This window comes from Tupaia chinensis, unplaced genomic scaffold (genome assembly GCF_000334495.1).
Source record: "Tupaia chinensis unplaced genomic scaffold, TupChi_1.0 Scaffold000515_1, whole genome shotgun sequence".
Lineage (NCBI taxonomy): Eukaryota > Metazoa > Chordata > Mammalia > Scandentia > Tupaiidae > Tupaia > Tupaia belangeri.
This window is the reverse complement of record NW_006160028.1, coordinates 3,350,495-3,376,945: the sequence shown is the minus strand read 5'-3', so window position 1 is coordinate 3,376,945 and position 26,451 is coordinate 3,350,495. Positions and strand designations below refer to the sequence as shown.

General features: G+C 39.5%; 1 protein-coding gene across 8 annotated transcripts in view; it reads left to right on the top strand.

The window, feature by feature from the left end:
* The window catches only part of LPP (LIM domain containing preferred translocation partner in lipoma), a 791,955-nt gene that overhangs the window by 601,708 nt on the left and 163,796 nt on the right, over window positions 1-26,451 (top strand). For all 8 annotated transcript variants that reach the window (XM_027775024.1, XM_027775025.1, XM_014590977.2 and 5 more), the window contains one exon: window positions 7,723-7,849. In XM_027775024.1, the coding sequence (XP_027630825.1) occupies window positions 7,723-7,849 (127 nt within the window). The remainder of the gene's footprint in view (window positions 1-7,722; window positions 7,850-26,451) is intronic.

Sequence of the window (26,451 nt, the reverse complement as noted above, 5' to 3'; positions counted from 1 at the left end):
TAGGAAAATGGAGAATTTTCAGAGAGATCTTAATCTGCAAAGATTCCACATCCAAGAAGAAAGCCATCTTTGTTAGTAGTTTCTAAGCTATCCCTCCTGGTAATTATAACTGCCATCTATTTGATGTTTAATATTTTACAGAGCTTTTTGATATGAATTAGATATTATATTCCAGTGTATATATGAGAAAATCAATCACAGAAAAGTCCTTGGGGAACCTAGATGGTATCCTGGACATCAAGCCTAAGAGCCAGCATAATCTGTGTCTGGTTGCCCTTGAGGCTACCCTGATACCTGGAGGCTGAGAGGTGGGTGTAAGAGGCCACTGTTCCCCAGATCAGTAGAAAATTCTGGTGTGAAAACATCATAGTCTCTTTAGTGGATTCCCAGCCCTTTCCCCTGGCTACAGAAACTTTGTTAGCACTCCACCATGCTGTAATTCCAATTCATCCGTCTTTGGGTAGGATTCTACATCTGGCTGGAGAAATGTGATTTAGAGGCATCGATGCATGACATGAGAAAAAATATGAGAAAGTAAAGATTGTAAGAAAATCAAACTTGAAAGTTGATGACTGTCTGAAATGGGATTTTGAAGCTAGTATTAAAAAATTTTTATTTTAAATTTGTTATAGGGCATGTGTACTCACTAGAGAGAGAGAGAGACTTAGAGAGAGAGAGAGAATGAGAAAATACCTCCCAGAGAAGATGCTATGCCACAATTCTTTCTCCTCCATTTCTCCTCTCAGGATTTTGAGCATGTACACACATGTGCTCAGTGTGTTCTTCAAGTACTCGATCTGGAACTCAAACCACACAGTGGGCCACTTAGAATTCAGTCACCTTAGCTACCATGCAACTGGCTGGCCCAGGAATTAAATTTTTAAGTCAAAATTTCTGGGTCTTTGTGCCCTTACCATTCATTCTTCAAGAAAGTGAACTTATGACTGGAAGACTCAAGAGAACATGCTATTCTAGTCCCAGGACAGTGGAGGAATGTTTGTTTATTGGTTTGTAGTTGTTAAGGAATAGACAGTTTTCCCTCCTCCCCTCTCCCCATGCACTTCTACTTTTCTCAAGTCCACTGCTTGTAACCTAAAACAAACCATATCCAGCAAATCATCCGCCTTTAGCTAGAAGGGGTGCTGCTCCCGTGAAAACGGTTGAGAGTAGACTGATAATTCAGTGCGTGTCAGGAAGCAGAAGCAACCACACAAAATTGCAAACTGCAAACTTGACACTGTTAAATGGGGGAAAAACGAAAATATCAGAAATATATTTTTTTCTGGCAAGCTTTCAGCTCTAAAACCGGGCTAATTCTACCTTTTGAAAAGAAGATAATTTCAGTGTTTCTTTTTTCAAGAACACATAATTGAAGTTATTTTCCCTCCGAGAGAAGGAACCTCTTGTACATCATTACAAATGGACAAGAAAAATGAGCAGCTCTGGTACCCAGAGTGATAGAGTATTCATTATCATGTAATCTTGCTGAATATCTCGGCTGCCTTTTCTCAGTGTTTCATCTGCCTGGGTGATGCTTTTCTGGTGCGGTTTAATTTTGCTCTAAGTTCAAGTTATTTAGCACTGTGTAGCTAGGAAATTAATAACAGATAAGGACTCAAGGGAAAAAAATGACCCAGGCCATGGTCAGTATCAGAGTAACGTAGGAGGCTGACATGGGAACAGATGTTCTACAGTTATTTTGTAAAACAGATTTTTAACAAATGTGTGTAAATACGTGTGTGTGTGTGTGTGTGTGTGTGTGTGTGTGTGTGTTTTAAAGAGTTTTTTTCTACAGGGCATGTGCACTCACTGGAGAGACTTATAGAGACAGAGAAATGGAAAGCGAGAAATCAACCCCCGCACCCCAGGGGAGGGCCACACTGCAATCCCTTCTTCTCCGTTCTTCTGGGATTTGGGGCATGCATGTGCACACACCTGGTGTGAATTTCAGATGCTAAGTCTGGTCTCAAACTACATTCAACCACATGAAAGTTCAGTGCCTTAACCACCACGCCACCCACTGGCCCCAGCACATACATTTTAATAGTGAAATTGTGGTAACTAAGATTCAAAGCGGTGGAGTGTTGGCCCTGAGATTCTTCACTGTTTACATCTTAGTGCTGTCTGTTTACCATGCTCCCTTTATTCTTTAAAATTAAATGAATGAATGAATGAATGAATGAATGTATGAATGACAAGGCCAGCCCTTTAGTGTAGCTGTTAGGTGCTGTACAGAGAGCTCTGTCCCACGTGGTCTGAATCCCAGCCCCAGTGATAAGAAAAACATGCTGGTATCTGTGGGTGCATGCCCCAAATCATGATGGGGTAGAGAAATGGAGAAGAGAGCATTACAGCATGTTTTCTCGATCTCATGCTCCCTCTGGCAATTAAAAAAAAAAAAGGTGATGATTTTTTTTTTTCCCCCTTCTCTAGTCAAGGAAGGGTGGTGGCAGGATAAGGTGGTTAACCTTTTTATGTTCCTGATGGCATGTCTCAAGTGTAGTGAAAGTTCAGTAGGCTGCAGAAACCCTGTGACCTACTCACTGCTTACTCAGATTCAGAGTGCTGAATGAAGTTTTGGGTGTTTCAGGGAATGCTGACAAGTGGCTTAAATCCTCTTAGAAATGGAAATCTCTGTGACAATAAGGTTTCCACTTACTCAGTGTGTGTCTGTTTTTATTAACTCTAAGGTATTCTTAAATATAAACATCTATAAATTCACTCTAAAGATAGGTAATGATATATGTCCTGCATATTAGAGGCATGCAATATACTAGAGTCTAATCAAAGGAATCATTGATATTATCAAATTATACATAAAGGAACCAAGGCCCAGAAAATGATTTGATCAAAATCGCTGGACAAGCTAAAGGCACAGCTAAGGTTAAACTGATTTTAAAGAGTCAGGTCTTCCATATTTATGAATCCCTATGTAAGAATGTAGACTATTTCAAACACTGTGAAGAGTTACATAAATGGAATAGATATTACTTATGTTATTCTTACTCTGGCAGAGTTTTCTTGTTCCCTGAGGATTCCATCATGTGTATTGTGTTGGCAGAAACAAGTCTCCCCTATTTCAGAGTTCCACCAGAATGGTGACCAGGGACCTAGACCTACATTTGACTTCCTATTTAGTCTTCAGTGACAATCACCTGGGCCCCTAGCAAGTGAAGAATAGTGGCAAAGAAGAATCAGTTCCAAATATTTGGTTGTTTTTTATCTAACAAAAAATACCTTTGTGTAGGAAAAGGGAAATACAGAAACATACAGAATATAAACTACTCAGTTCCCCCAATGCGTTCCACCATTATCTTTGAGTATATTTCTTTGCAGCCTCTCTCTTGGATAGTGGATGGGTTTCCTCCATGTGGTAGCTCAGGGCCAAAGTTCTCTCCTTGTGCCACACGTGGCCATCTGACTGTGGCAGAGAATGCGATACGTGGTCTCACTGTATGCCCAGAAAGAAGAGGGTATGATTTTGGTAGGCAGTGAGCAGTCTCCACCTCCCTCGGTTAATATCATAATCATTCTAAAACAAATAAGCCACTAAGTTGCTCAGAAATACCCTGAAATCTGACTGCATTTTTTAAGGTGGTGTTGCCCAGGGTGTTTGCAGATTTTTGCCAGTATGCGTATTTCAGAAGCATAGCTCTAATAACATCAACACCCTTTTAAAAATCCTCTAATGACTTTTTGTTACCAAAAACAAAATACTGGTATTGACTGCCTCTTATCTCTGTAGCCTCATCCTAATTCTGTGTGTTTTTTCTTTCTTAGCAGCTTGTGTGTGTGTGGTGAATGTACATATTCTTTTGTATTTATTGTTCTTGGAATGCCTTTTTTTCTTTCACGTTCTCTCCCTCACTCCCTCCCATCCTTCTGTCCTTTTTCCTTCTGATTGCCAGTTATATTTAATTTACTCTTGGTAATCAATGGTCATCTCTTCCTGTCAGTCTTCTTCCGCCTCATAGCACTAGATTCATACCTGTTTGTTAGTGCTTATACAGTATTGTAATTGTGTATTTTTGTGTCTCTAAACTATGGCTTGTCAGAGGGAGAAACTCTGACTACTTTGGCTTTGTAATTATAGTTCTTGGCACCTGGCAATTCCTTAGGGAGGATGTGAAAGAAAATTCTGAAGATGTCCTGTAAACTCCATTACTTGATAAGTCACCTATGCATCATGTCATGTTCCTGTGCCTTTGCTAAAAGATTCAGGCATGAGAGGACATACACTTAGTGATTAATACTGATACTTACAAGAATGTCTTATTCTCAGAAAAGCCTGGAGGCTTTGTTTTGGTTTCACAAACAAACAATTTAGTAGTAAAACAAACAATTTGGTAATAAACTTGCACTCTAAAAATAATTGCTTAAAAAAATGGAGTCACTGGAGTACAGTCCAACTTATACAGAATAACAGAGCTGGAAGGACTTGGAAATAATGCGCTCAGAACCCTGAGAGCTTCTGCAGGGTAATACCCAGGGTAATACCACCATTTCTCAGCAGTGGTGCTTCACACAGAGCTGCCTGCCCACCTTCCTGAGCCTCAATTTTCTTAACCATTGAATGGATTTAGAAATGCATGCCCATTGTATAAACATTTGACACTATACACACACAAACACAAACACATACACACACATGAAGGTAGGTTACACACACAAACACAAACACACACACACATGAAGGTAGGCACCTTATAGAGAGTCGCACAAATAAGAATAATTCTGATACTGATGTGAACTTTGTACTGATTGTATTAAAACATCTGCTGTTGAAAAAATAAAAACCAAAACGATGCAGATTATCCCCTTTAAGTGCCCCCACTACAAATGTTCACTTGTCTTACTGCTCACACACGATGGCTGTGGGCAGTGTTTATATTTCCTTAATAAAAAATAGGTTGGGCAGAGTTGTTCCTTCTTCTTAGGATGTGTCGAGAACAAGTACTGCAAATTAGAGGGTGTGTGTCTGTCTATCAGTGCAAGAAAGGTCCAACCTACTGCTTAGAGGACTTGAACGTCAAGACAAAGTCGTAAGCTGTCTTTCTTGGTGTGAGAATCCACTCTAAACCGAGGAACCCTGTGTTCTCCCCCATATGTATTTTACAGGTATTAAGCATAATACCCAAGGGCAGGGTGAGATGGAGAGGGAGTGGCAATGTAACAAAATAAAGTTCAGAACCTCTTGGGATCTTTCCTCTTAAGAAATACCAGAATTCACAATTAGCATTATGTAAGTGAGAAGAATCTAAAAGAAAACAGTCCTTCCAAGTTTGTTATTTCAGAAACACTATGGCAAGCAAATATGAAGTAGTAATTACAGAATGGAAACAATGACGTACTTTTCTTAAAGTCTGAGATGCTGACAAGGTACTTTGAAATTGGACTTGGACTTGAATTTTAAGTGCTAAGGGTAGAATCTGAATTTCTGGCTTAGAGTTATGGAGGACAAACTCAGCCTTCTTCCTGCCTTTCTTTAGGTTGAAAGAGAAGCAGCTGTTTGGCTTAGATAACAAATAGTGCCCATCCCCTGGGGGTCCACCCTAAGACTAGAAGCAGGAGCTACCAGGTTTTCTTTAATAGTTTCTATTTTTAGTTTATTAATTTATTTCTTCTGTTAGCAAGAGAGACAGAGACACAGAGACAAATACCTCCAACACAGTCTAGATACTACAATCCACCTCCAATAGGCCCAGCCAGCCCCAGGTCATGGGTACCTCAGGAGGGTTCTTAAATGTGAACCAGAAACCTTCCCATGAGGAGAATGAGTCTTCAGGTCTCCACACAGCTCTGTTTTTGTCTATCACCTGACATAAACCATAGTCTATTCACTACTTTTCAATATTCAATCCAAATCGTTCAACAATGAAATAAAATCCCAGAGTAAGATTAATGACCAACATCAAAAATTCTTGGCTTTTCCATCTTTCTGCATGTTTCTACATTTTAGAAAACTCAAAACTGGAAACTTATAGAGAAGAGGCCAAAGTAGATACTAATCAATGTTCTCCTGGATGTTTAGAAGACCTCTCATGCCCTAGGTGTAATACGAATGATGAGCCCCCACCCTGGACTTGTTGAAGTAATTGTTGGTAATAGGGAAGATAACATTTGTACAAAGATTGTGTTTTTACAGGATTTTCACATTGAAAACTCAAGTGAGAAGATAATGGGAGAATGAATATGCACCTTTTAGTTTTGTTGAACTAATTCTTTTTTTTTCAATTTGCTATAGGGTATGTGCACTCACCAGAGAGAGAGGAAGGGAAAGCTCCCTCTGCCTCCTCTCAAGGGGATGGCCATGCCACAATCCCTTCTTCTCCTTTCTCCTCTTGGGATATAGGCCATGCATGCACACATACCTGCTGTGTTTTCCAAGCTGGGTCTGGGATTCAGATCCTGTAATCGGGCATGTGGGATCCAGCTGCTTTAATCACCACACCACTGGTTGGCCCTTGTTGTACTAAACTATCTGGCAAGAGAAACATTTGACCAACTATTTTTAAATTGCTTAAGAATCAAGGTGAGAGTGTCCCAATCTTCATCTCTGCCCATAAGCCATGTGGGCTTCCTCATCATTTCTACACTTCGAATAACAATGTTTCTAGGGAACCAGCAGTTAGTGTAATGGCTATGTCGCTGGACTCCCACGTAGTCGACCGCAATTCACATCCCGGACCCGGTGGCTTAAAACTCACGCTGGGTGCATGTGCGTGCGTGCCCAAGATCCTGAGAGGAGAATGGAGGAGAAGGGATTGCGGCGTGACCATCCCCTCTGGGGGGTGATTTCTCACTTTCTGTCTCTCTGTCTCTCTCTGTCTGTCACACTATAAGGAAAGAAAAGTATAAAGTTCCTTTCATTTACGTAACAGGAAAGTATTTTACATCAAGCCTGTGGCCTTTCTTCTACTACCCGCTTTGGATTCTTGCTTGATGATCTCAAGCACACTGCCATCTGACGCTCAAATCTCTTACATTTTGATTCTTCTGGTTCAATTAGCTTTTTAAACGCCAGCCTTGTGTCAGTGCTACTGGCTTATTGTCCCCATTTGACATGAGGCTGTTTGCATTGCTAAGGAGGAAAAAATAACCATAAAAGCAAACAACAACAAAAAACTTCTTTAACTGGAACAAAAGACTTTTCAATTTCTGAACTCCTGTACCTGATAATATTCATCTCATTTCCTATTTCAAACTTTATATGTGGTCCAAAAATACACAACTGCTACCTGAATGTGAGCAACTTTTATGTGTGTGTTTTAGGGTTTTTTTATTAAATTAATAAATCCTAGTCAGTCTTCCTCTCACACCTGGTCATGCACCTTCTATGGCTGTTCTGTCTTTAATTATTAACATGCCCATATCTCCCACTTGACTCTTAGACCCATACGGATGACAGGCTCAATTTAGTCATCTTTTATATGAACATATAAGTGGTATATATTGACTGCTTAGCAATGGTTGAACAAAATAGTCTTCTTGTCATAACTATATATATTTAAAGCCTGGTAGAGGACTCATTTAGACAAGGCCGGAGAGATATGTCCAAGGTTAGACACTGAATAAGAGATAAAGCGAATCCTAAAGCCCAGCTCTCCTAACAGACTTATCCAGTGCTTTTCCCTCTCCAGTGTAAACACTACTTGTTCAGACTGATTGCCTTGGGTGATGTCTAGATGGCAGCTAAAGGATTATGTGCTTTCTGCCTTTCAGGGTGGATCCACCGCGTCAATGGGGCCTCCAGCTATCCCCACTTCCTTCCGCCCGGAAGACGAGCTCGAACACCTAACCAAGAAGATGCTGTATGACATGGAAAATCCACCGGCCGACGAGTACTTTGGTGAGTGGGTCTGGAGCTGACTTGGGAAGGAAATACCTGTTCTGCAGTAATTTGGAATTTATTGGCTCTACTGGTAAAATATTTGAGTATTCACGTGGGAGTGGACACACATGTGCATGTATCTGAGCAATTCCAGGAATTATGTTGGGAGAATGCCCTAAGTGTAGTATCTACTTAGTTTGTACTAAAATCTCAGTGGTCTTTAGAGTTTCTTTGCGACACATCTTTGATATCAAGACTTAACTGTTGACAGTTTATTAGTTTTCCACAGGGAAGAAAGGTTTCTGTGTGTATTTGGGTTTCTCTCAGTTGCCTTACAGATTCGTGTACAAAATGTGAAATTGGGTATTGGCTAAACTCTGTAATCTCAATCCTTTACCCTTCTGAGTTCAGGGAAAGATGTTTTCTTTGTAGTTTTTACTTGTCCCCTCTCCAAACCTGTGAAAAACTATGAATGATTCATTTTTCCAGTCCATTAGTACAAGGACCTTCAAAGGCTCATGGAAAATGCATATTATGAAAACTGTACATGAATTTAAAAAGAATTTGGCACCACAGTAAACGTGTACTTTTTAAAATATTTGTTCTAGGATGTGTGCACTCAGCAGAGAGAGCAAGATAGAGAGAGAGAGAGAGAGAGAGAGAGAGAGAGGAAGAAAGTGAGAAATTCCCTCTTCCCCTGGGTGATGACCCTGCTGCATTTCCTTCTACTTCATTCTCCCCTTGGGATTTTGCCCATGCACACACATGGCCAGCATGATTTTCAAGCTATTGGGTCTAGGGCTTGAATCAGACAGTTGGCCAAGTCGTATCGAGCCACCTTTGCCACCACACCACTGGCTGGTTTTAAACTTGTACTTAGATTCCATTTTTTCCACAGACTATTTGAAGTCTCTTTCTATAACGCAAATGTGTAAATCAAATGCCATTTGCAAGGTGCTGTGGGTGTGTTACTGTCCTCAGGGACCCTGTACTTGTTCAGAGACGAGAACACAAACATGCCGATATTAGGTCATTGGAAAAGTCGTGACATATTTTTCTAAGTTTTTCTATGCAAAAATGTGTCATGAGTTTCCAGAAGATCCCGTAATTACCAATCTGGGTAGAAAGGGACAAAAGGCGTAAGAAAACATAGGCCAAATACTTAAAATTTCAAAAACTATCAGGAACACTAGGAATGCTCTATAAAATAACTAGTGGCACATAAACCTGGACCCCTTAAGCCAGTGCCTCTCAAATTTTCCGTGATGAAGGACTGTTCCCCTCTCATCCTATAGGAAACCAGTTATTTTGTAGAGTACAATTAGTACCAGGAAATTAAAAATGCAGAATGGAAGACCAAATTTTACTATTATTAGATTTGACAGATTAATTATTCTTTTAAATTGTTATAATAGTTCTATGCTCACTCTCTTTTACTACACTTATCTCATCACAGGGAAATAAACATTTTTTAGTCCCACACCCATCCCTGGACCACTCTGTGAGCCACTCTGGTTTAAGGACTTGTAGAAAAATGAAATCTGGGGAGCAGTATGAGTAAAGACCCAGGGGTGGAAAATTTCACAGGGCTTCTGCTTTTTCAAATATTTCCTGTTTTTAAGTCTTCCCTGGTGCCTTCTACTTGGGATTATGTAATGATAGGTACACTAAAGGGCACTGGTCTAAAACCACACAGTAGTTAAATGGGAAATATTAGGACATGAAAAACGTAGCATTCATTTGTTTGCTGGTAGCAGTGTCACTTAGCTAAAGAACTCTAGAGCAAGAATAAAGACCAGTTCTCAGCCCTTTTCTGCCCCTCGCCAGCTGTGAAATTCTGGCATGCTCCCATGTGTCTGAGCCCCATTTCCCACCTTGGTAAAGTCAGGGGTGTGGAGCAAATGTTTTCTAGCATTTCTTTGAACTAAGTTCACTATAGGAGTGGCATTAATTCAAACAAATGCAATAATAAAGCTAAATATAAGTTGATGGTGATTATCACAAATGCATGGGGCACAATAAAACAAAACTACATAAAAACAAAAAACCCACAGAGGTTTCTACTTATATACTAACAGTGTATTATGGTCTTGTCATTTGAATAGGAGGAGGGCTTATATTGCAGCCTAAGATGAATTTAAGAATGTTAAAGTGAAAACTAAGGTCTCTGTATTAGGATATATTACAAATGAGAAGTAAATTTTCTAAGTATTTATATACAGTTCAAATATCATAGCAACAACATATACATAGCAATAAGGAAAATTCAACCTAGATGGTAATGGTATTATTGAATAGATAGTGAATCTGGGAAACAAATATAAATCAGAATCTTTGCCTTCATCAACTCTCCTACCTCTACCACATACTAGCTTAGAAAATGTAGACAAATTACCTAGTCTCTCTCAAATTCTTTTTTGTTTGTCTATAATATGAGAATAATACTTAACTCATACTGTACTTTTTAGTAATGAATGAGTATTTATAGCAAGCACTTAGCCAAGTTCTTGACACGTAGCACATGCTCAGTAATCAAAGTTCTCCTGTGCTCTTAGGGCTTGCAGATTATTTAAGAAAATATGATATGTCCATTAAAACTTTATTAATAATATCTGTTTTAAAATTTTCTAACAAAAATAGAATATATATCACCAGTTGCTAAGTAATCATTGCCAAGTAAGGAGTACTAACCATGAGAAAGAATTTGGAAAAACAACTAACTTCTGGAGTCCTTATGATATGCCAGCAATATTTTGTGTACTTCACAGAGATTAACTCATGCCATCTTTACATAGAGATGGAATTATGCATAGTGGACTGGCAGGTGGCATGGTGGTTAAGGGTGCTGGACTCCCACATGACTAGCCATGGTTCAAGTTTCAGACCTGGCAACTTGCTTTCTCAATTTCCCTCAATCTCTCTCTCTCTCTCTCAATCTGTCCCCTCTCCAATCAAATCTAAATAAATAAATAAAGTTAAATAAAATAATTCTTTAAATATATATATGTATGGTAATATCTTTGACTTGATTGATACACACTACATTCATGCTGGAAAAACTATTTCATATACTGTAAAAATGTACAAAGATTAAATGAAAATTTACTTTTTATTTCATTTGTATTGTATTTTGTTTTTTTTTGTTTTTTTTTTTTTTTGAGAGATTTTCACTGTAGGGCGCATGCGCTCGCCAGACAGACAGAGAGAGAGAGACATAGAGACAGAAAGCGAGAAATCACCCCCCAGGGGGGATGGTCACGCCGCAATCCCTTCTCCTCCATTCTCCTCTCGGGATCTTGGGCACGCACGCACACGCGCCCGGCGTGAGTTTTAAGCCACCGGGTCCGGGACGCGAACCGCGGTCGACTACGTGGGAGTCCAGCGACATAGCCATTACGCTAACTGCTGGTTCCCTGTATTTTGTTTTATATATTCAATCACTTTATATCATTACAACTTATAAAATGAATTTTTTCCCTGCATAAATATGCTGCACATTAGTTCAGTTAAAGACATTATCATACACGTTTTCAACAACGGATAATTTTCCATTTTTTCTGTCCCCTAAATGTTTTGTTTCTTTCTTTTTCCCCTTGGTAGGTGAGGCGTCCCCTAAATGTTTTGTTTCTTTCTTTTTCCACTTGGTAGGTGAGGAGAAAAGAAGAAGAAATGTACATTTAAAAAGTAAAAAAAAAAATAAAATAAAATTTTTAAAAGAGAAAAAATCCTGTGAAGTAGATGCTATTATCATTTCTAGATTATGAAATTAAACCACAGAAATGTTAAGTAACTTGCCCAATATCAACAGCTCATCAGTTGTAAAACTGGATTAGAATTCAGGCTTAGGTCTATAGATTTTTTAAATTTTTATTTCTTATTACATTTTTATTCATGATTAAGAGTGTGAGTGCGTGTACGTAAGAGAAAGAGCAAGAGAAGCACCTTCATCAGGGTCTTGGCACACTTTCATCCCCTTTCCCTGGTTCTCCAGCTTCTCAGGGTCCTGGTCATGTGTACCATGAGCCCAGTGTGTTTTCACACTAACCCAGGGGTCTGAACCTACCATTGACCATACGACTCCCAGCACCGCAGTGTAGTTTGCTGGGCAGCTGGTCTGTACATTTGAACACCACACTCTACAAAACGAGAACTGGCTGAGCTGCTCATTTATGAGAAGGTGTGTAGAAGAGATCAACTTTGAATATGGGGAAAATAAGGCATGGATATTTTCTTCTAAGTAGATAGAATAAACAAAATAGAACTTGAAGCAGGATTATTCAAGGGAAAAGTTTTTCCACATAAATTTTTCTTGAATAATAATGTACAGGCAATTCTAACTGGTGTCAGAGTCAGACATAGGTCTTACCTTTGAGGGAGCTGATAGTCTAATGGGATGCCTGCAGAATTGTGGTGCTTTTCTATACACGGGACAGAATGCGACAAGCGAGTTAGTCAACATTCAGCCCATGTTCTTTGAGAATTCAGAAAAATAGGAAAAGCTATATGGAGACAAAGATGGAATAGTGTTTGCGGAGTCCTTAGCTTTTGATTAAGTCTTTAAAATTATGCTAATTGAGATTTGGAATTTGAAGATAATAGAAAAGCAAGGTCATTTCTTATGAGGAAAATTTCGATATAATAGGGAATGAAACCATAGAGTAAAGAACCCACTGGGAAGTAGAAAATATGGAAATAAAGTTGGGAGGGATAGCGCTTGGGGAAAATAGAATGGCTGACTGAAAGCTGAAGACGTTGTCTTCCATAGCGAGCATTCTGTGTTTAGAAAAAATGCCAGAGGAAGCGTTCCACTGACAGTGGGGAGCATCACGTGCCCTGCATCCAGAACGCCTCGGTCTGGATGCCAGCTTTTACCTCTTATTTGCAAGGCTAGGTCAGGTGGTAAAGGACTTGTTAACAGATCCGTCATTTACTATTCCATTTCCATTTACTATTCCCCACACATCTCTGTGCCTGTCCTGTGCTGAGTGCTAGGGACACTTGGAAACAGGCTCTGCTCCCATGGAGCCTGCAGGTTCCTAGGAAAGAAGGGAGGGGCATGTGTGCAAGGATTCCAGTGCAGCTATCAGCAAAGCATTGGCTCTGACTGATGCCCACGCAAGGATTGTAAAGAACCACCCTAAGTCTACCTGAGAATGAGAGAAAGAAGATTGCCTAGTGGTGTGTGCGCATCATGAGGGCCTGATTCAACAGAGATGAATAAAATAGGTGCTTGAAATAGCATCACCAAGTACCACCCTAACCAGTACTGTCTCCAGCCCCACCTAAACCCCTCACCTCTCCTCTTTCTCCATCACTTCCTACTTAAATGCTTAAATTTTCCTTGAAATATAGCTGGTGTGCTAAAGGTAATGAAGTGATTTCATGTCCAAATTCTCCTTGCTGGATTACAAGCAGCACCAGGGACTGTGAGGGACAAAAAGAAAATAGATGGTGTTAGCAGAGGAGACTCCTTGTGGTCATGTTTCTGATTTCCATGCCACTTTTTTTCCCAAATGTGCTATAGGGCATGGGTGCTTACCAGAGAGTGAAAAACACCTCCCCACCCCGGAGGAATGACCACACCACAGTCCCTTCCTTCCCTTCTCCTTTCAGGATTTTGGGCACACACACATACCCATCATGTTTTCCAAGCTGCTAGGTCTAGGACTTTAACTGTGAAGTCAGACATGTGAGATCCATCTCCCCAACCATCACACTACTGGCTGGCTATGTTTATTTGTTTCTAAAGTTTATTTCTTCCATGATCAACTGAGACAGAAGGATAGCTCCCCAACCAAGTCTTGATACCACAACCTAGCTTGGATCGAGGGCACAAACATTTCTATCATCCTCAGCGAGCTCTCTACACATGAATCTAAAACATTCCCATAGGACTCAGCCTTACAGGACATGGTATTTTACTACTTTCCTTTAGTGGGTTGATTTATGAATATTTGTTTTGTATAGTTTCCATTTCTTTTTATGGAGTCTCTAATCAGTCTTAACAGTTTTTATTTAATTTTTAAAATAATTATAATTACGTATGCTTTAAAGTACTGTGAGGTATATCAAAAGATCACCTCAGCGGCCAGCAGGTGGCATGGTGGTTAAGGCACTAGATACTCCCACATGGCCAACCATGGTTCAAGTACCAGACCTGGTGGCTTGCTTTCTCACTTTCTCTCTCTGTCTCTCTCTCTGGTCAAATTTAAATGAAGGAAGGAAGGAAAAGGAAGGAAGGAAGGAAGGAAATTAAATAAATATTTCTTTAAAGAATAATCTTTAAAGTGGACCATCAGTTAGCGTAATGGCTATGTCACCGAACTCCCATGTAGTTGACCACAGTTCGAGTCCCGGACCCAGTGGCTTAAACTCACACCAGGTGCGTGTGTGTACATGCCCAGGATTCCAAGAGGAGAATGGAGAAGGAACTGCGGTGTGACCATCCCCCTTGGGGGGGGAGGTGATTTCTCGCTTTCTGTCTCTCTGTCTCTCTCTGTCTTTCTGGCGAGTGCACGCGCCCTATAGAAAAAACTCTCCCCCCCAAAAAAAATAATAAATAATAACCTTTAAAAAAAAGATCACCTCAGAGGGGACTTAAGTACAAAGAAGAAAAGATATCTTTACAATGGAGAGGTACTTTAGTAATTATCTTAATCCAGTGATGAAATCCAGCATCACTAATAATGCAACAAACTGACATATGCCAACTGATAGATGTAGAAACTATATATGTCCATTATGTCATACTTCCTAAAATATTTAATGACATTTCAATCCCAAGAAAGAAATACCAGTCATTTTAATTGAATGGTATCTTCTAAAAAGATCATAGTTGCTATGTCTCCATGTCCTCCCAATTCATGTTCACTAAAAAATTATGACTGTTGCATTACATTAGTAGGTAGGTGCCAGAGAGGCTAAAGTATAATACATCAGCTAGATGAGCTGATATATTTAAAAAGAAAGATAAAGTCTTCATGCTACGAGCATTTGCCATCTACTTGGACTTGAGTTCTGACTGTAGCAGATTTCCTGAGCATGCCCACACGTCTTTCCAGTGACAGTGGTGTCACTGAGTGGGCCTCTAGACACGGCTCTGTAGGAGTGAAGAAAGAAACATAGAAGAAAGTTGGAGGCAGAAGAAAATTGTTACCTAATTCAATTAACAGACTACTTCTTCAGCCCAACTCATTTTCAGCAAGGCTGCAGGCCTCAGTTCAAGTGCTTGCCTCTTGGAGCAACCTGTTTCCCTGGGCAACTAGACAAGTCTGTTTATACCAGAGGAGACTTTGAGCTCAATTGATTAATGCTGAGGAAAGACAAGGGGTGATGAATTAAACATTTTTATAATTTAGGGTAAATTCAGAATTTAAAATAGGGCAGGTAAAATTTTAAAATTAACTCTTTAAATGAATGGAGGAGAAAGGTAGATCGCTGGAGAGCTGGGAAGCTGCGAGAGCTGGTAGCCAGCTCTGAAGCTTTTCTTTTTCAGATAGTTTTGAGGGGGGAATGTAAAGGAAGTTGAGTTTTTCTCCAGGGGACCTTGAGCCATCTCTGAAATTTTCCAAGGATTTTCTATGTTGGCTGGTAAACCCCAAGCCCTTAAGTTTTATGCTTTTCTTCATTTTGAAACAGAAAATGTATTTGTATGCAAAATTTTCAGGTGAATGTTCATAACCATGGCATAGTTCTCTCTAAATCACAGTGGTCTGGCCTAGAAGGACCCGAATAATGAAAATAATATGGCTAAAGTAAAGTGTCTATGGAAATGGATGTTGTAATCTGAGGAGGAACTGAAACGATCTGACAACATATTTTTTAAGCATGAAGCTATAATTATCTTGGCATTGTTTGTATGGTGTTATCTTATTCCAGCCCTTAAAAATACTAACGTGTATGAGTCTTAAAATTGTTCAGTGAGCTATTGAAAGAATCATTATGCCTTTGGAATGGCAATAGGTAAATTCTCTTTTCAGAACTTGGCATTTGTCTAAGAGCATTTTTTTGTTTATCATTGAGTGTTGGAGTGGAGAATATGGTGAATGTTCACATAAACCCTGGAGTTTGTTCTAGTGGAACTAGGCTTTACTCTTTCAAAGGGTAAGGGAACAGAAGTGGAAGATGTGAGATGACAGGAACCTGGCATATGTGAAGCCTCTGAGAAGTAAGTATGAATGGGAACACACTGTGATCATTGAAATCAGCTCACTGTAGTTGGTGCTAGGAATCTTCTCAACTGAGGTAAAAATGGAGGTGTCATTTATGTTCATGCATAAGAACTGAATCCCCAGAGCAGTGAGCAATGGTCCATTCCCTCTGTGGTAACTGGGCTATTTAGTAAGTGCGCGTATCCAGAGGACTTTGACTAAGATGTTTAGGAAACTAGAAACCATGATTTGAGGTACAATTAAAGGTATGAAGAAAGGATTCCCGATTGCTATTGGGAGACTGTCATGAGGAAAAGGAGTTCGATTTAATAAATGTGACTCCAGTTTTTGTAACAAAGGCAAGTGAGGCAAAGCTGGCACATTCCCATTCATTATAATGACATCACTTAAATTTTTTTTGTGTATGTGATAGGGGTTTGTCATAGGTAGCACTCACCAGAGAGAGACAGAGAGAGGGAGAGGGAGAAATCACCCCTTAGGGGGGATAGCCATACTGCAGTCCCTTCTCTGTTCCTCTTGGGATTTGGGGCATGCACACACATGCATGTGACTTTCAAGCTGCTGGATCCAGTACTTAAACTGCAACCGGCTGAGTGGGAATCCAGTGCTTTATCTACCATGCCACCTTCTGGCCCTATGAAATAACATTTTTAATGGAAAGAAGAAAGTGTAGGAAAAGTACAAACCAAAACCCAGTAACTTTTGGTTAAGGAAAATAGTCACAGACACTCAGGCAACTGATGGAGGATTAGATGAGGTTCATAGGATTGTCAATTCTGGAGCTCTGTGATAGGTTCGGAATTTGCTTGGGAGTCAATTTCTCACATGCAATGTCTAGTTCTGCCCTCTTGATTATCATTATCCCTGTGTGATCACAACTAACACTTATATAATGCTTTCTGAAGCACCTTTGTACTTGCTGTGTCATTAAAGCTAGAAAGCAATCCTGCAAATAGGCAGGATATTTACTTCTATATGAAGAAATGAAAAATGAGTGTGATGGACCCGACTCCCCAAGGCCCTCCATTGCTCTCACATGACACAGAATCCCTCATTTGCAGAGCTGCCATCTCCAAATTGCCCAGACCTACCTACTCCAGATTGTCCTCTTTCCACCTCCTCATGCCCTCTCATCATACTGTTGCCACGAGGCATGAACCATCCACTGTGTTTTCGCTTTTTAATCTGTACAAGGAACAATGTGATTGTTTCAAAAAGTGTCTAGAGGGTCTCAGCTGAGATATGCTAAGTAATTTATATTTCATTGTTTTTATTATGTGACAGTAAATTGGTCTTCTAAGTGCTTCTGTCAGTTACAAACTAAGAAATGACTCCAGGTGGGCAGTTGCCTTCAGTACAGATGAAAACTGAAGGCTTAAAGATCTTATTTTCATAGATAAATGACCTAATTAATTAAAATCCCCAAAACTACAATAGAAGAAAAATTAGAAAATGAGTATCTTTAAGAAAATGTTCCATTGATTGGGGAGAAAATTGGGTTTTCTGGTTTTGTTTCCCTCCAGCTTTTTTTAAAAAGGTATCTAAGGCTCATCGAAATAGAATTAGTTTTGAGTTAATTAGATGTATTAAATATATTTCCTCTTATGGTAGTGATTTCTGGTAAACTATTTGCTCAGAGTACTATATGTTTACAGCAATAAATAAATAATAATCGTAAGCATTTTATGTGTTCCATCTTAGCATACGTTAATTTTTAATTGATTTGGCTAGTGTGTCTTTAAGCATTGATTTGGAATCCCAGATTCATAATAAAGAAGTATGTGGTCTTGGAAACTATCTAGGATAACTCTTTTCCAGAAATCTAGAGTCCACATGACTCACTGAAGGTCATACAGTTGGGAATGTTTTGAACTCTATGGTGAAAATTTCATTTCTGCACAAAGAACAGAATTAATTTCCAATGGCAGGAAGAGGAATGTCAGCAATTTACAAAGTAGATTGGGCCTGCTGTTTTTGTGAACCCAGACCTGGATACACTTTATTCAAACCTGGGTAAACAACACAGTAGCCCTTAAGAATAATGAAATAAAATGGACAACTTCTTAAAACTTAAGACTGCATATTTTCTTGTTTGCCTTGATTTTCAAATATCAAAGAACCAAAGAAGAACCACTATCTCTTGTTGCCTTCATACAATTTACTGCCTTGTAAAATGTCACCATCTTCTCTGCCAGAATGTAAGTCTGAGCAATGGTAGAACATTCTGTTTATCATTAATTTGCTATTGTGTTCCCGTGGCTTTTCCTTGAGCAATGCCTGGCACATTGGAGATGTTTAATATTTGTTTAATGAATTAATGAACGAATAAATGAGCATTATGAGAAGACATTACCTTCCTCATGACAAGACTTACTATATAGTAAGCCACGGAGACAAAACACTTCATTCATTTAACAGGAATTTATTTAGCACCACATAGACTCCTGCAATGTTAGAGCTTGAGGTCTTAAGAGACTAGGAAAACCCCTTCACTTTCAGAGATGTTGAAAATGAATGAGTTTTCTAGGTCACAAACTACTTAATGACCGAGCCATGGATTATAACTCAGACTTGCCTTTCACATTTTTATCTTCCATAAGAGCACTAGACATGGTGTAGAATAACACATGGTTGCTGCATTCATTGAACTTAAAATTGAAGTGCCACCTTTGGCCTTGGTTTCCTTTCATATGTCTTCTATGAAATCTAAGGATTACTTTTGTTCGTGGAGAGGTTTTATGGTTAAGATTTAATTTTTTAAGTTTCTGGGCCACATTCTCCATCACTCAAGGACAGCTGTCTATCTTGGTTCCCAGGACAGGCTCTGACCTCGGCAATTTTCTTCTGTTCTAATCTAATTGGGTTAGATCGACAGAGCATCACTGAAAGAAACATCCTTTACATCATTTCTGTGAGTTGCCCATAGCAACCAGTTTTGAAAGGTGGTCCACTTAGACTAGGTCCATTCAAGACCATGAGCCACCACCTAGCATTGGTGTTTCATACTGTTATGATTCCCACAGCAGACACCCACTCAATCAGCTACATTCAGGGTGGTATGTCTTCTGAAAAGAACGAAAGTAGAAAAGAGACTCCTGCTTCAAAGCTGAACACCCTTTGCCTGTTAACTGTGGAAGCAGACTTGACATTCTGGGAGAGAAAGCACCTCTCAGGTACATATTGTGTGTGGCACAGGATGTCTCAGTGCGTAGGTCGTCCAGCTGTGCTCCGAGACCAGTTAGAGCTGAGACTTGCACCCATCAGTGCTAATTATGCATTTTTTTATCTTAACATACAAAACTCACTTAACTGTGAACTTGACTCCCTTTCCTCTTGAAACCACCCTCCTTTTCTTCCCCTCAACCTGCACTTTCCCCACAACTTTCTCTAAAACACAGAGATAATCATCTCCTTCCAGACTTTGAAGTCACATTAGGGTTGTCAGAAAGCATAATTAATTGACTGTCAGCAAAGCCATTGTTTGAACATCTGTGGAGCTCTACTTGGTAGGCATCTGTTGTACTTTTAATTGAACAGATTCATTCATCTACAAATATTTATTGAGTGCCTACTATACACCAATCATTGTAATGTGTACTGTGGGAGATCATGGAAATGAAGTCACATAATGGCCATGGAGAGAAGGCACTTGTTAAATCCTCTAATGCCAAGGGCTTTGACAGAGAACAGATTTCACAGCTGGCAATGGAAAATCCATTCTTTACCATTCATGTTCAGGGGAGATTGTCTTTTTTCTAGCTGCCCTAGGCCACGTGAAATGCTAAAGGAGTCCTCATGAAGAGATACCTATTCCTGAGGTGTAAAGATGCACCAGGTAGCAATGCGCTACCTGTAGTTAAGAGCTCCCAGAAAACACAGTTGAATGATTTTCAAGAAAAACAATGTTTTTAAAAATCCACCAAGGCCAAAAGAAAAAGAAAAAGAAAATTTAGAAAAAAGAGAAGTCCTAGAAGCAGGCCCAAGTTAATGACCTTCTCTCAATTCTATGCCTAACTCTGACTCTGATGCCAGTCATGTTGCATTAAATTCTTCCAGGTTCACAGCTGCACTGCAGAGCTCTGATCTCAGTCCTCATTTGGTTGTCTGACCATCAAACATACAATTTGTATGAGTCCTGGACCCAGATCTACTCATACCTGACAATGAACATCATTTGTTAAAATTCAACAAGAAAGAACAGAAACACTATACAGGAGTGACTTGCTGAGCAAAGCTAAGAGGATGTAGTAGACAGGAATAATAGATAAGAGTTTTAATATCCCACAGTCTGTCATTCTCCCCTATCCAGCCTTTGGATCACTGTGAAATTATAGAGACACCTAAAAATCATCTAGCCTGAGAGCTTCTCATTCTTCTGTCATTAGAGGGCATCTTCATAATTTTTAACATTCATATAAGTCATCCATACTATTATTTGCCTAATATTTTTATTTAAGTCAATTAGCAAGTGAGAGGGGAAGGACCCCCTTCTCACACACTGCCCCTTACCCCAGCCAGAGAAGGGTATTTGTGCTAAAATCTTTTTTTCTCCACTTCTCCATTCTGTCAATACTAAGGGCACAAATGCCCATGAAGCTAGTGTGTTTTTAGACAGCAGGATCGGGGACTTGAATTGTGGTTGGTGGGAACCAGCAGTTAGCGTAATCGCTATGTTGCTGAACTCCCACGTGGTCGACCGCGGTTCGCGTTCCAGACCCAGTGGCTTAAACTCACGCCAGGCGCATGTGCGTGCATGCCCAGGATCCCGAGAGGAGAATGGAGGAGAAGGGATTGCGGCGTGACCATCCCCCCTGGGGGGTGATTTCTCACTTTCTGTCTCTCTGTCTCTCTCTGTCTGTCTGGCGAGCGTACGCGCCCTATAGTGAAAACCTCTCCAAAAAAAGAAAAAAGAATTGTGGTTGGCCATGTTGGATCCAGCTTCCTTAACTGTTAAGCTACAGGGCTTGTTCAGTTAGCTTTTTATTTATATATAGAATTATTTTATTTAATTTTATATATTCATTTATTTATTTTAATTTGACCAGAGAGAGAGAGAGAGAGTGAGAAAGCAAGCCACCAGGTCTGAGACTCAAACCATGGTCAATGATATGGAAGTGCCCAGCACTTTAACCACCACGCCACCTGCTGGTCCCCAGTTAAGTTGTTTTTACAAGTTTGTTCATTTTTCCCGCACAATAGTGAGACACAGCAAAAAATGGCATCCCAGCAGTGTCTTCACACAATTCGCCCAGCCTCAGCTAGCCCAATCCTGAGCGTGTGTGTGCACCTGCCATTTACAGGAAGGCCCTGAACCAGGAGCCAGCCCATGTGTGTCCAGTTGTGTTATTGCTGCACAAACGTCTGACCCCAAAGTCAGTGAACTTTGTTTGTTTGTTTGTTTGTTTTTCTTTTTTTTTTTTTTGGAGAGATTTTTCACTGTAGGGCGCGTGCGCTCGCCAGACAGACAGAGAGAGACATAGAGACAGAAAGCGAGAAATCACCCCCCAGGGGGGATGGTCACGCCACAATCCCTGCTCCTCCATTCTCCTCTCGGGATCTTGGGCACGCACGCACACACGCCCGGCATGAGTTTTAAGCCACCGGGTCTGGGACACGAACCGTGGTCGACTACGTGGGAGTCCAGCGACATAGCCATTACGCTAACTGCTGGTTCCCTTTGTTTGTTTTTTTCAGGCAGAGATTTTTGCTATATTGCTATAGGGCATGTATGCTCACCATAGAAACAGAAAGTGAGAAATCATCCCCTGGGGGTACAGCCACATTGTAATACCTTGTCTTCCATTCTCCCCTTGAGATTTTGGGCACACACACACACATGTTCTGGGCATGAGTTTTAAGACACCAGGTTTGGGATTTGAACTGAAGTCAGCCATGTGAAAGTTCAGCGACATAACCATTATGCTACCTGCTGCTCCCAGTCAATGAACTTTTTAACCTACTTTGTCTTCATCCATACTAATAATATTCATAATTTGATTTTGTGTGTTGAAGTACTATTTTCTTTTTTCTCCTAAAAGACATAAAACAAAATACCATATTTAACTTTGAAAGTGTTCATCCATGAACCACTTAAAGGTTGACATATTAGGAAATGTGGATAACATTTGATAAGAAGATAAAAAATTGATGGGATGCCATGATGAAATATCTTCAATGTCACCCATTTAGTTTTTATAAACAAAATCTTTGGGCATACCACGAGGCAGTGTAGTGGCATAAAGGCCCGGACTTCCCGTATTCAGAGGTCTTCTGGGCTTGGCACTGTCTCGTTGTGAGTCTTAGGTCAGTGCTGTTTCCATCGGTCTCATCTCTCAAATTAGGTTGCATGATCTATTGTGATCTTCGTGTTCTTAATTTCTTTGTCTCCAACACTTTTTATATATTGCCCTCTATACAATATTAACACAGGTTGATATGAAAAACAGCTGGCTCACCTAAATTTATAATGCTCTTTGCTTCAGAGTTCCAGAGAAGAATTGAGAAAGAAACCAAATAATTCTATTTCCTGGTCTGTTGCATTCTCTGCTTGGTACTGTTCTTCATTTCTTGAGGTTTATGAGAAGTTTCACTGCATTGAAAGAAGTTTTCAGTGCCAGTTAACAAATAAAATAGGATTATAGAATATGATGAAGAAAACCTGTGGAAGTGTTATATACCCATAGCGTAATTCTGTTTAAGGATTTTCCTGGGTCAATAATGTTGTTTACTAAAGTAAACTTGGCATACATAAGTGATATTAATATTGGCAACCATTATTGTGACAACCATCTTTAGTGTAGATGATATAGCACTGTCACAAAAATAGTAATTCATCTTTTTTATGAAATGAGCACTGGATTTGGAGTCAGGGAATCTAACTACAAATCCTCTATCTTCTCTGTGTGACTTTGGAGATACGTGACTTTGTGCTATGCTTAGAAAGTATGTTTATATGTTTGAGAACCATTTTTTTTTTTAGCAGTCTTAAGATTAGTTATTTGCCAAAAGAAACAACTTAGCCCCCTACAGGTTTTCTGGTTTAAGTCAAATGATTGATTGACTTTCCTAAGTTCAATTATTTCAACCATTAAAAAAGGTCCTTATCCCTTTCTATCTTACATGCTTGTTGTGGGGATTAAGTTAAATAAGTAGATGTGAAAGTGTTTTCTAAACCATAACAAAAGACCAGAAATTTAAGATATGTTAGTCTTGCCTCCCAGTGTGCATTTGATTTGACTTATATGCCATTCATGATTAGTATGTAATAAATGCTCTGAATTTTAAACATTAGCGTTTGTTTGTCTCTCTCTGAATTAATGCTTGAGTTTTCTTCTGTTCTCTTGTTATTGGAATATCATCAGAGAATGCAAAAAGTGGTTTTTAGTCATTGTGTGTGAGAAAGCAATACACCAACCTATACCACAAGTGTCTCATTTGCTGAGCAAACTACTCTTGCTTTTTAATGTGGAATGCAGAAGAACTAATTGAAGAGACAAAATGAATTTTGACTCAGATTGTACAGGATGAATCATAACCTACTTTCTCATCTGAGATGTGAAGAAAAAAAGTAAAGAAAACTCACCACCACACAGCTATACTGTCGGTGTCAGCATAATCAATATAGAGTGTTTTTCAACAGAACAAAGAGTGCATTTCTACTAGGCTGAGAATTGCAGGTAGTAGGAAACCTACTTAATTTTTTTTCTCTTATCTATAGTCTGATGAAATTGACTCTTTCTTGCCTTGGGTAAAACATTCCAATCGAAATAGATTTGGACCCATCAACAAATGTTCTCAAACCATTCAGAAATGTTCACCTGACCTCTCTTGAACAATCAGAGGCCAGTCGGAAGTTGATCCCTCTACTGTTCCCAGAGTCAGTTCTTCAGGTTGTAGGGAACAGGGAGAGAGCAGACTGACAGGAACCTGACCACAGTGGAATTACTGCTTCCCTGAACTTACTTGGGTTTATTGATGTGAATGATTTAAGAAAAATAAGAACTTTGTTTTGCTGGATTCTAGGATCCATATGTGTAATTTATTTCAATTGTTAATATAACTTTAAAAAAAAGATTTTTTTACAAATAAGCAGATACTGAAACATACCCTCAGATATGGTTTCTAATTCCTAAGTCAGAATTATTTTTTCTAATTCTTGTTACTACTGTATTTTATTCATAACTTTTATGGCCTTTATTTCTTTTACATGTATGTGTCTGTGTATGTTCATATGTCTATTTCTTCTACTGTACTATAAGATTGCTGGCCTTTAACAGACCACCTTTTCCTTTTCTTTCCCTTCCCCCCTTTCCCAAAGAGCAAAATAAGGAGATATAGTAAGATGCTTGTTAAATTTCCTCTATACCCCTTTACAAGACCTTTTTTGCAATACAGTTTGGCTAGTCTGATTTGATCCCAAAATACCTCACTAGCGATTCTTTTTAAAATAAGACCAGCATAAGGGCCAGGCAGTAGGACAGCAGTTAAACACAGTCCTCTGCATGGCAGTGTCATGTGGAAAGGGTTCCTCTTCAAGTCAAGAGCCCTCCCTGAATATATTGGGCACACACTTGTTCATGATTCGGGACTAATTAAAGTCTGGGGGTGGATTGTGGCATCAGGACCCTGTTGGAGGTTCTGGCTACCTTTCTCTTTTGCCCATGGAAGAAGTAAATAAACTAAAAAAATTTACTAAGACTAACATGTATTGTGCTCTTACTAAATACTAAGAGTTTTTTTCATCCATTACTGATATATTGGGTCGTCGGAAAAGTCATGACGTATTTTTCTGTTTTTTATGCAAAAACGCTTCATGACTTTTCCGACAACCCAATAGCTTGATTGTAACCCTGTAAGGTCAGTACCGTTCTTTTTCAGCAAGAGCAAAGAGAATTTGGCTCAGGGTCTACCAACTGAAGTTGCAATTTTAACCTAGAGCCTAGCTCTTAACCTCTGCATAGATAGTACTGTGCAAAACAGTGAGCTATCCAAGGCCTGGCAAAGATTAAATCCATAGAACCTGTCCTCATATAGCTTTTCTGCCAAATCTTATTCTATTTCTTCTTGTGCTTCTTCTGGGAAATGTTTTCCAGTATGATTTGATTTCCTCTGGTTGACATGTCCCACCACTGACCAGCAGCAGTGGAAATCCAAAAATCTATTTGCATTAGACCAGATGCCAGCAGGGACAGTACATTGACTCTTCTATGGGGGTAAGAAGAGGGCCCATCTGGTGGTACCCATCAGATGACACCAGTGCTGAAAGGTAATACTCTTTTTGTTAACAGTCCTGGAGCTACACATCTCCATGCCTCTGTTCCCTCTAGGATTTCAAACCCAGTTATTGTGATTTTAGCAATATATATGTCCAGAAACCCACTCCCCACAATTTGTCTCAATCCAGGGCTTCTCTTTTTCATACATAGAAACAGTTTATTTTAATTTTACATGATCCATCTCAGTGGCATCTTCTAATTTAATGAGCCTTGGAAAAGTCAGGGTCAATCTCACTGCCAAGGTGGCAGTGACAGAGAGCAAGGAGAAGGGAACTCATCTTGAAAATAAGGTCACCCTATTGACATGTCACCAGGCAGAAGAGTTCAATGCAATAACTAGCAATTGGCTCGCTCAGTCGGAAGTTGATGCTATTTTAGGCCGTAAGAAGGAGTGTCAATGTATCTGTGAATTTTGGCATTTTATTTCATTAAGGTGATTCAGGAAGCCAGACACTGATTAACTGATTCTTCGACTTAGTTCCCAGTCCTAATTTTGGATGTGTGGTGTCTTCAAGCAGCTATTGTGACACCCTGATTCTAAAGAATACTTTTCTTGTGCCTCTAAAGTAAACTTGGGAACAGCCTTTACCTTCTACTATCTTGGAACTGTGCCTGCTCTACACCTCTGGACGTAGGTGTCCTGAAGATACTGCTGCAGACCAGGGAAACACAATTCAGGTGTGTGCATCCAGCCGCCACCTAAAATTTTTATGAAATAGCAACATTTTCAATAACACATTAGGCTCCAGTTGGACTTCCATTTGGAGATCACATTAAGAAGATACCTGTGGAAGAATGGCTTCAACTTTGCAATTGCTTACGAAGTCAAGAGATAGGTCCACATTTGTTTAGGTAAGACTAGGAAAATTCTAAACTTTGTGTTGTTCTTAATGGTCTGGGATCTGATTTCATTTACTAATGTACTTTAAATGATAAGGACAAGGATTTTTAGATAGGCAATTGATGGTGTTCTTTGGTCCTTCATTTATTTGTTCAATAATTATTGGAGGCCTATTCTGTGCCAAGCATGGTGCTAGACATTTCCATTCAGCATTAATCTATAAATCAAAGACAAAAGGACTTACAGATAAGTTCACTATGATGAACATATTACTTGAGTTTATATGGGAGATAAGAATTTAGAATATCTTATTGTTGCAAAATTAGGGACAGA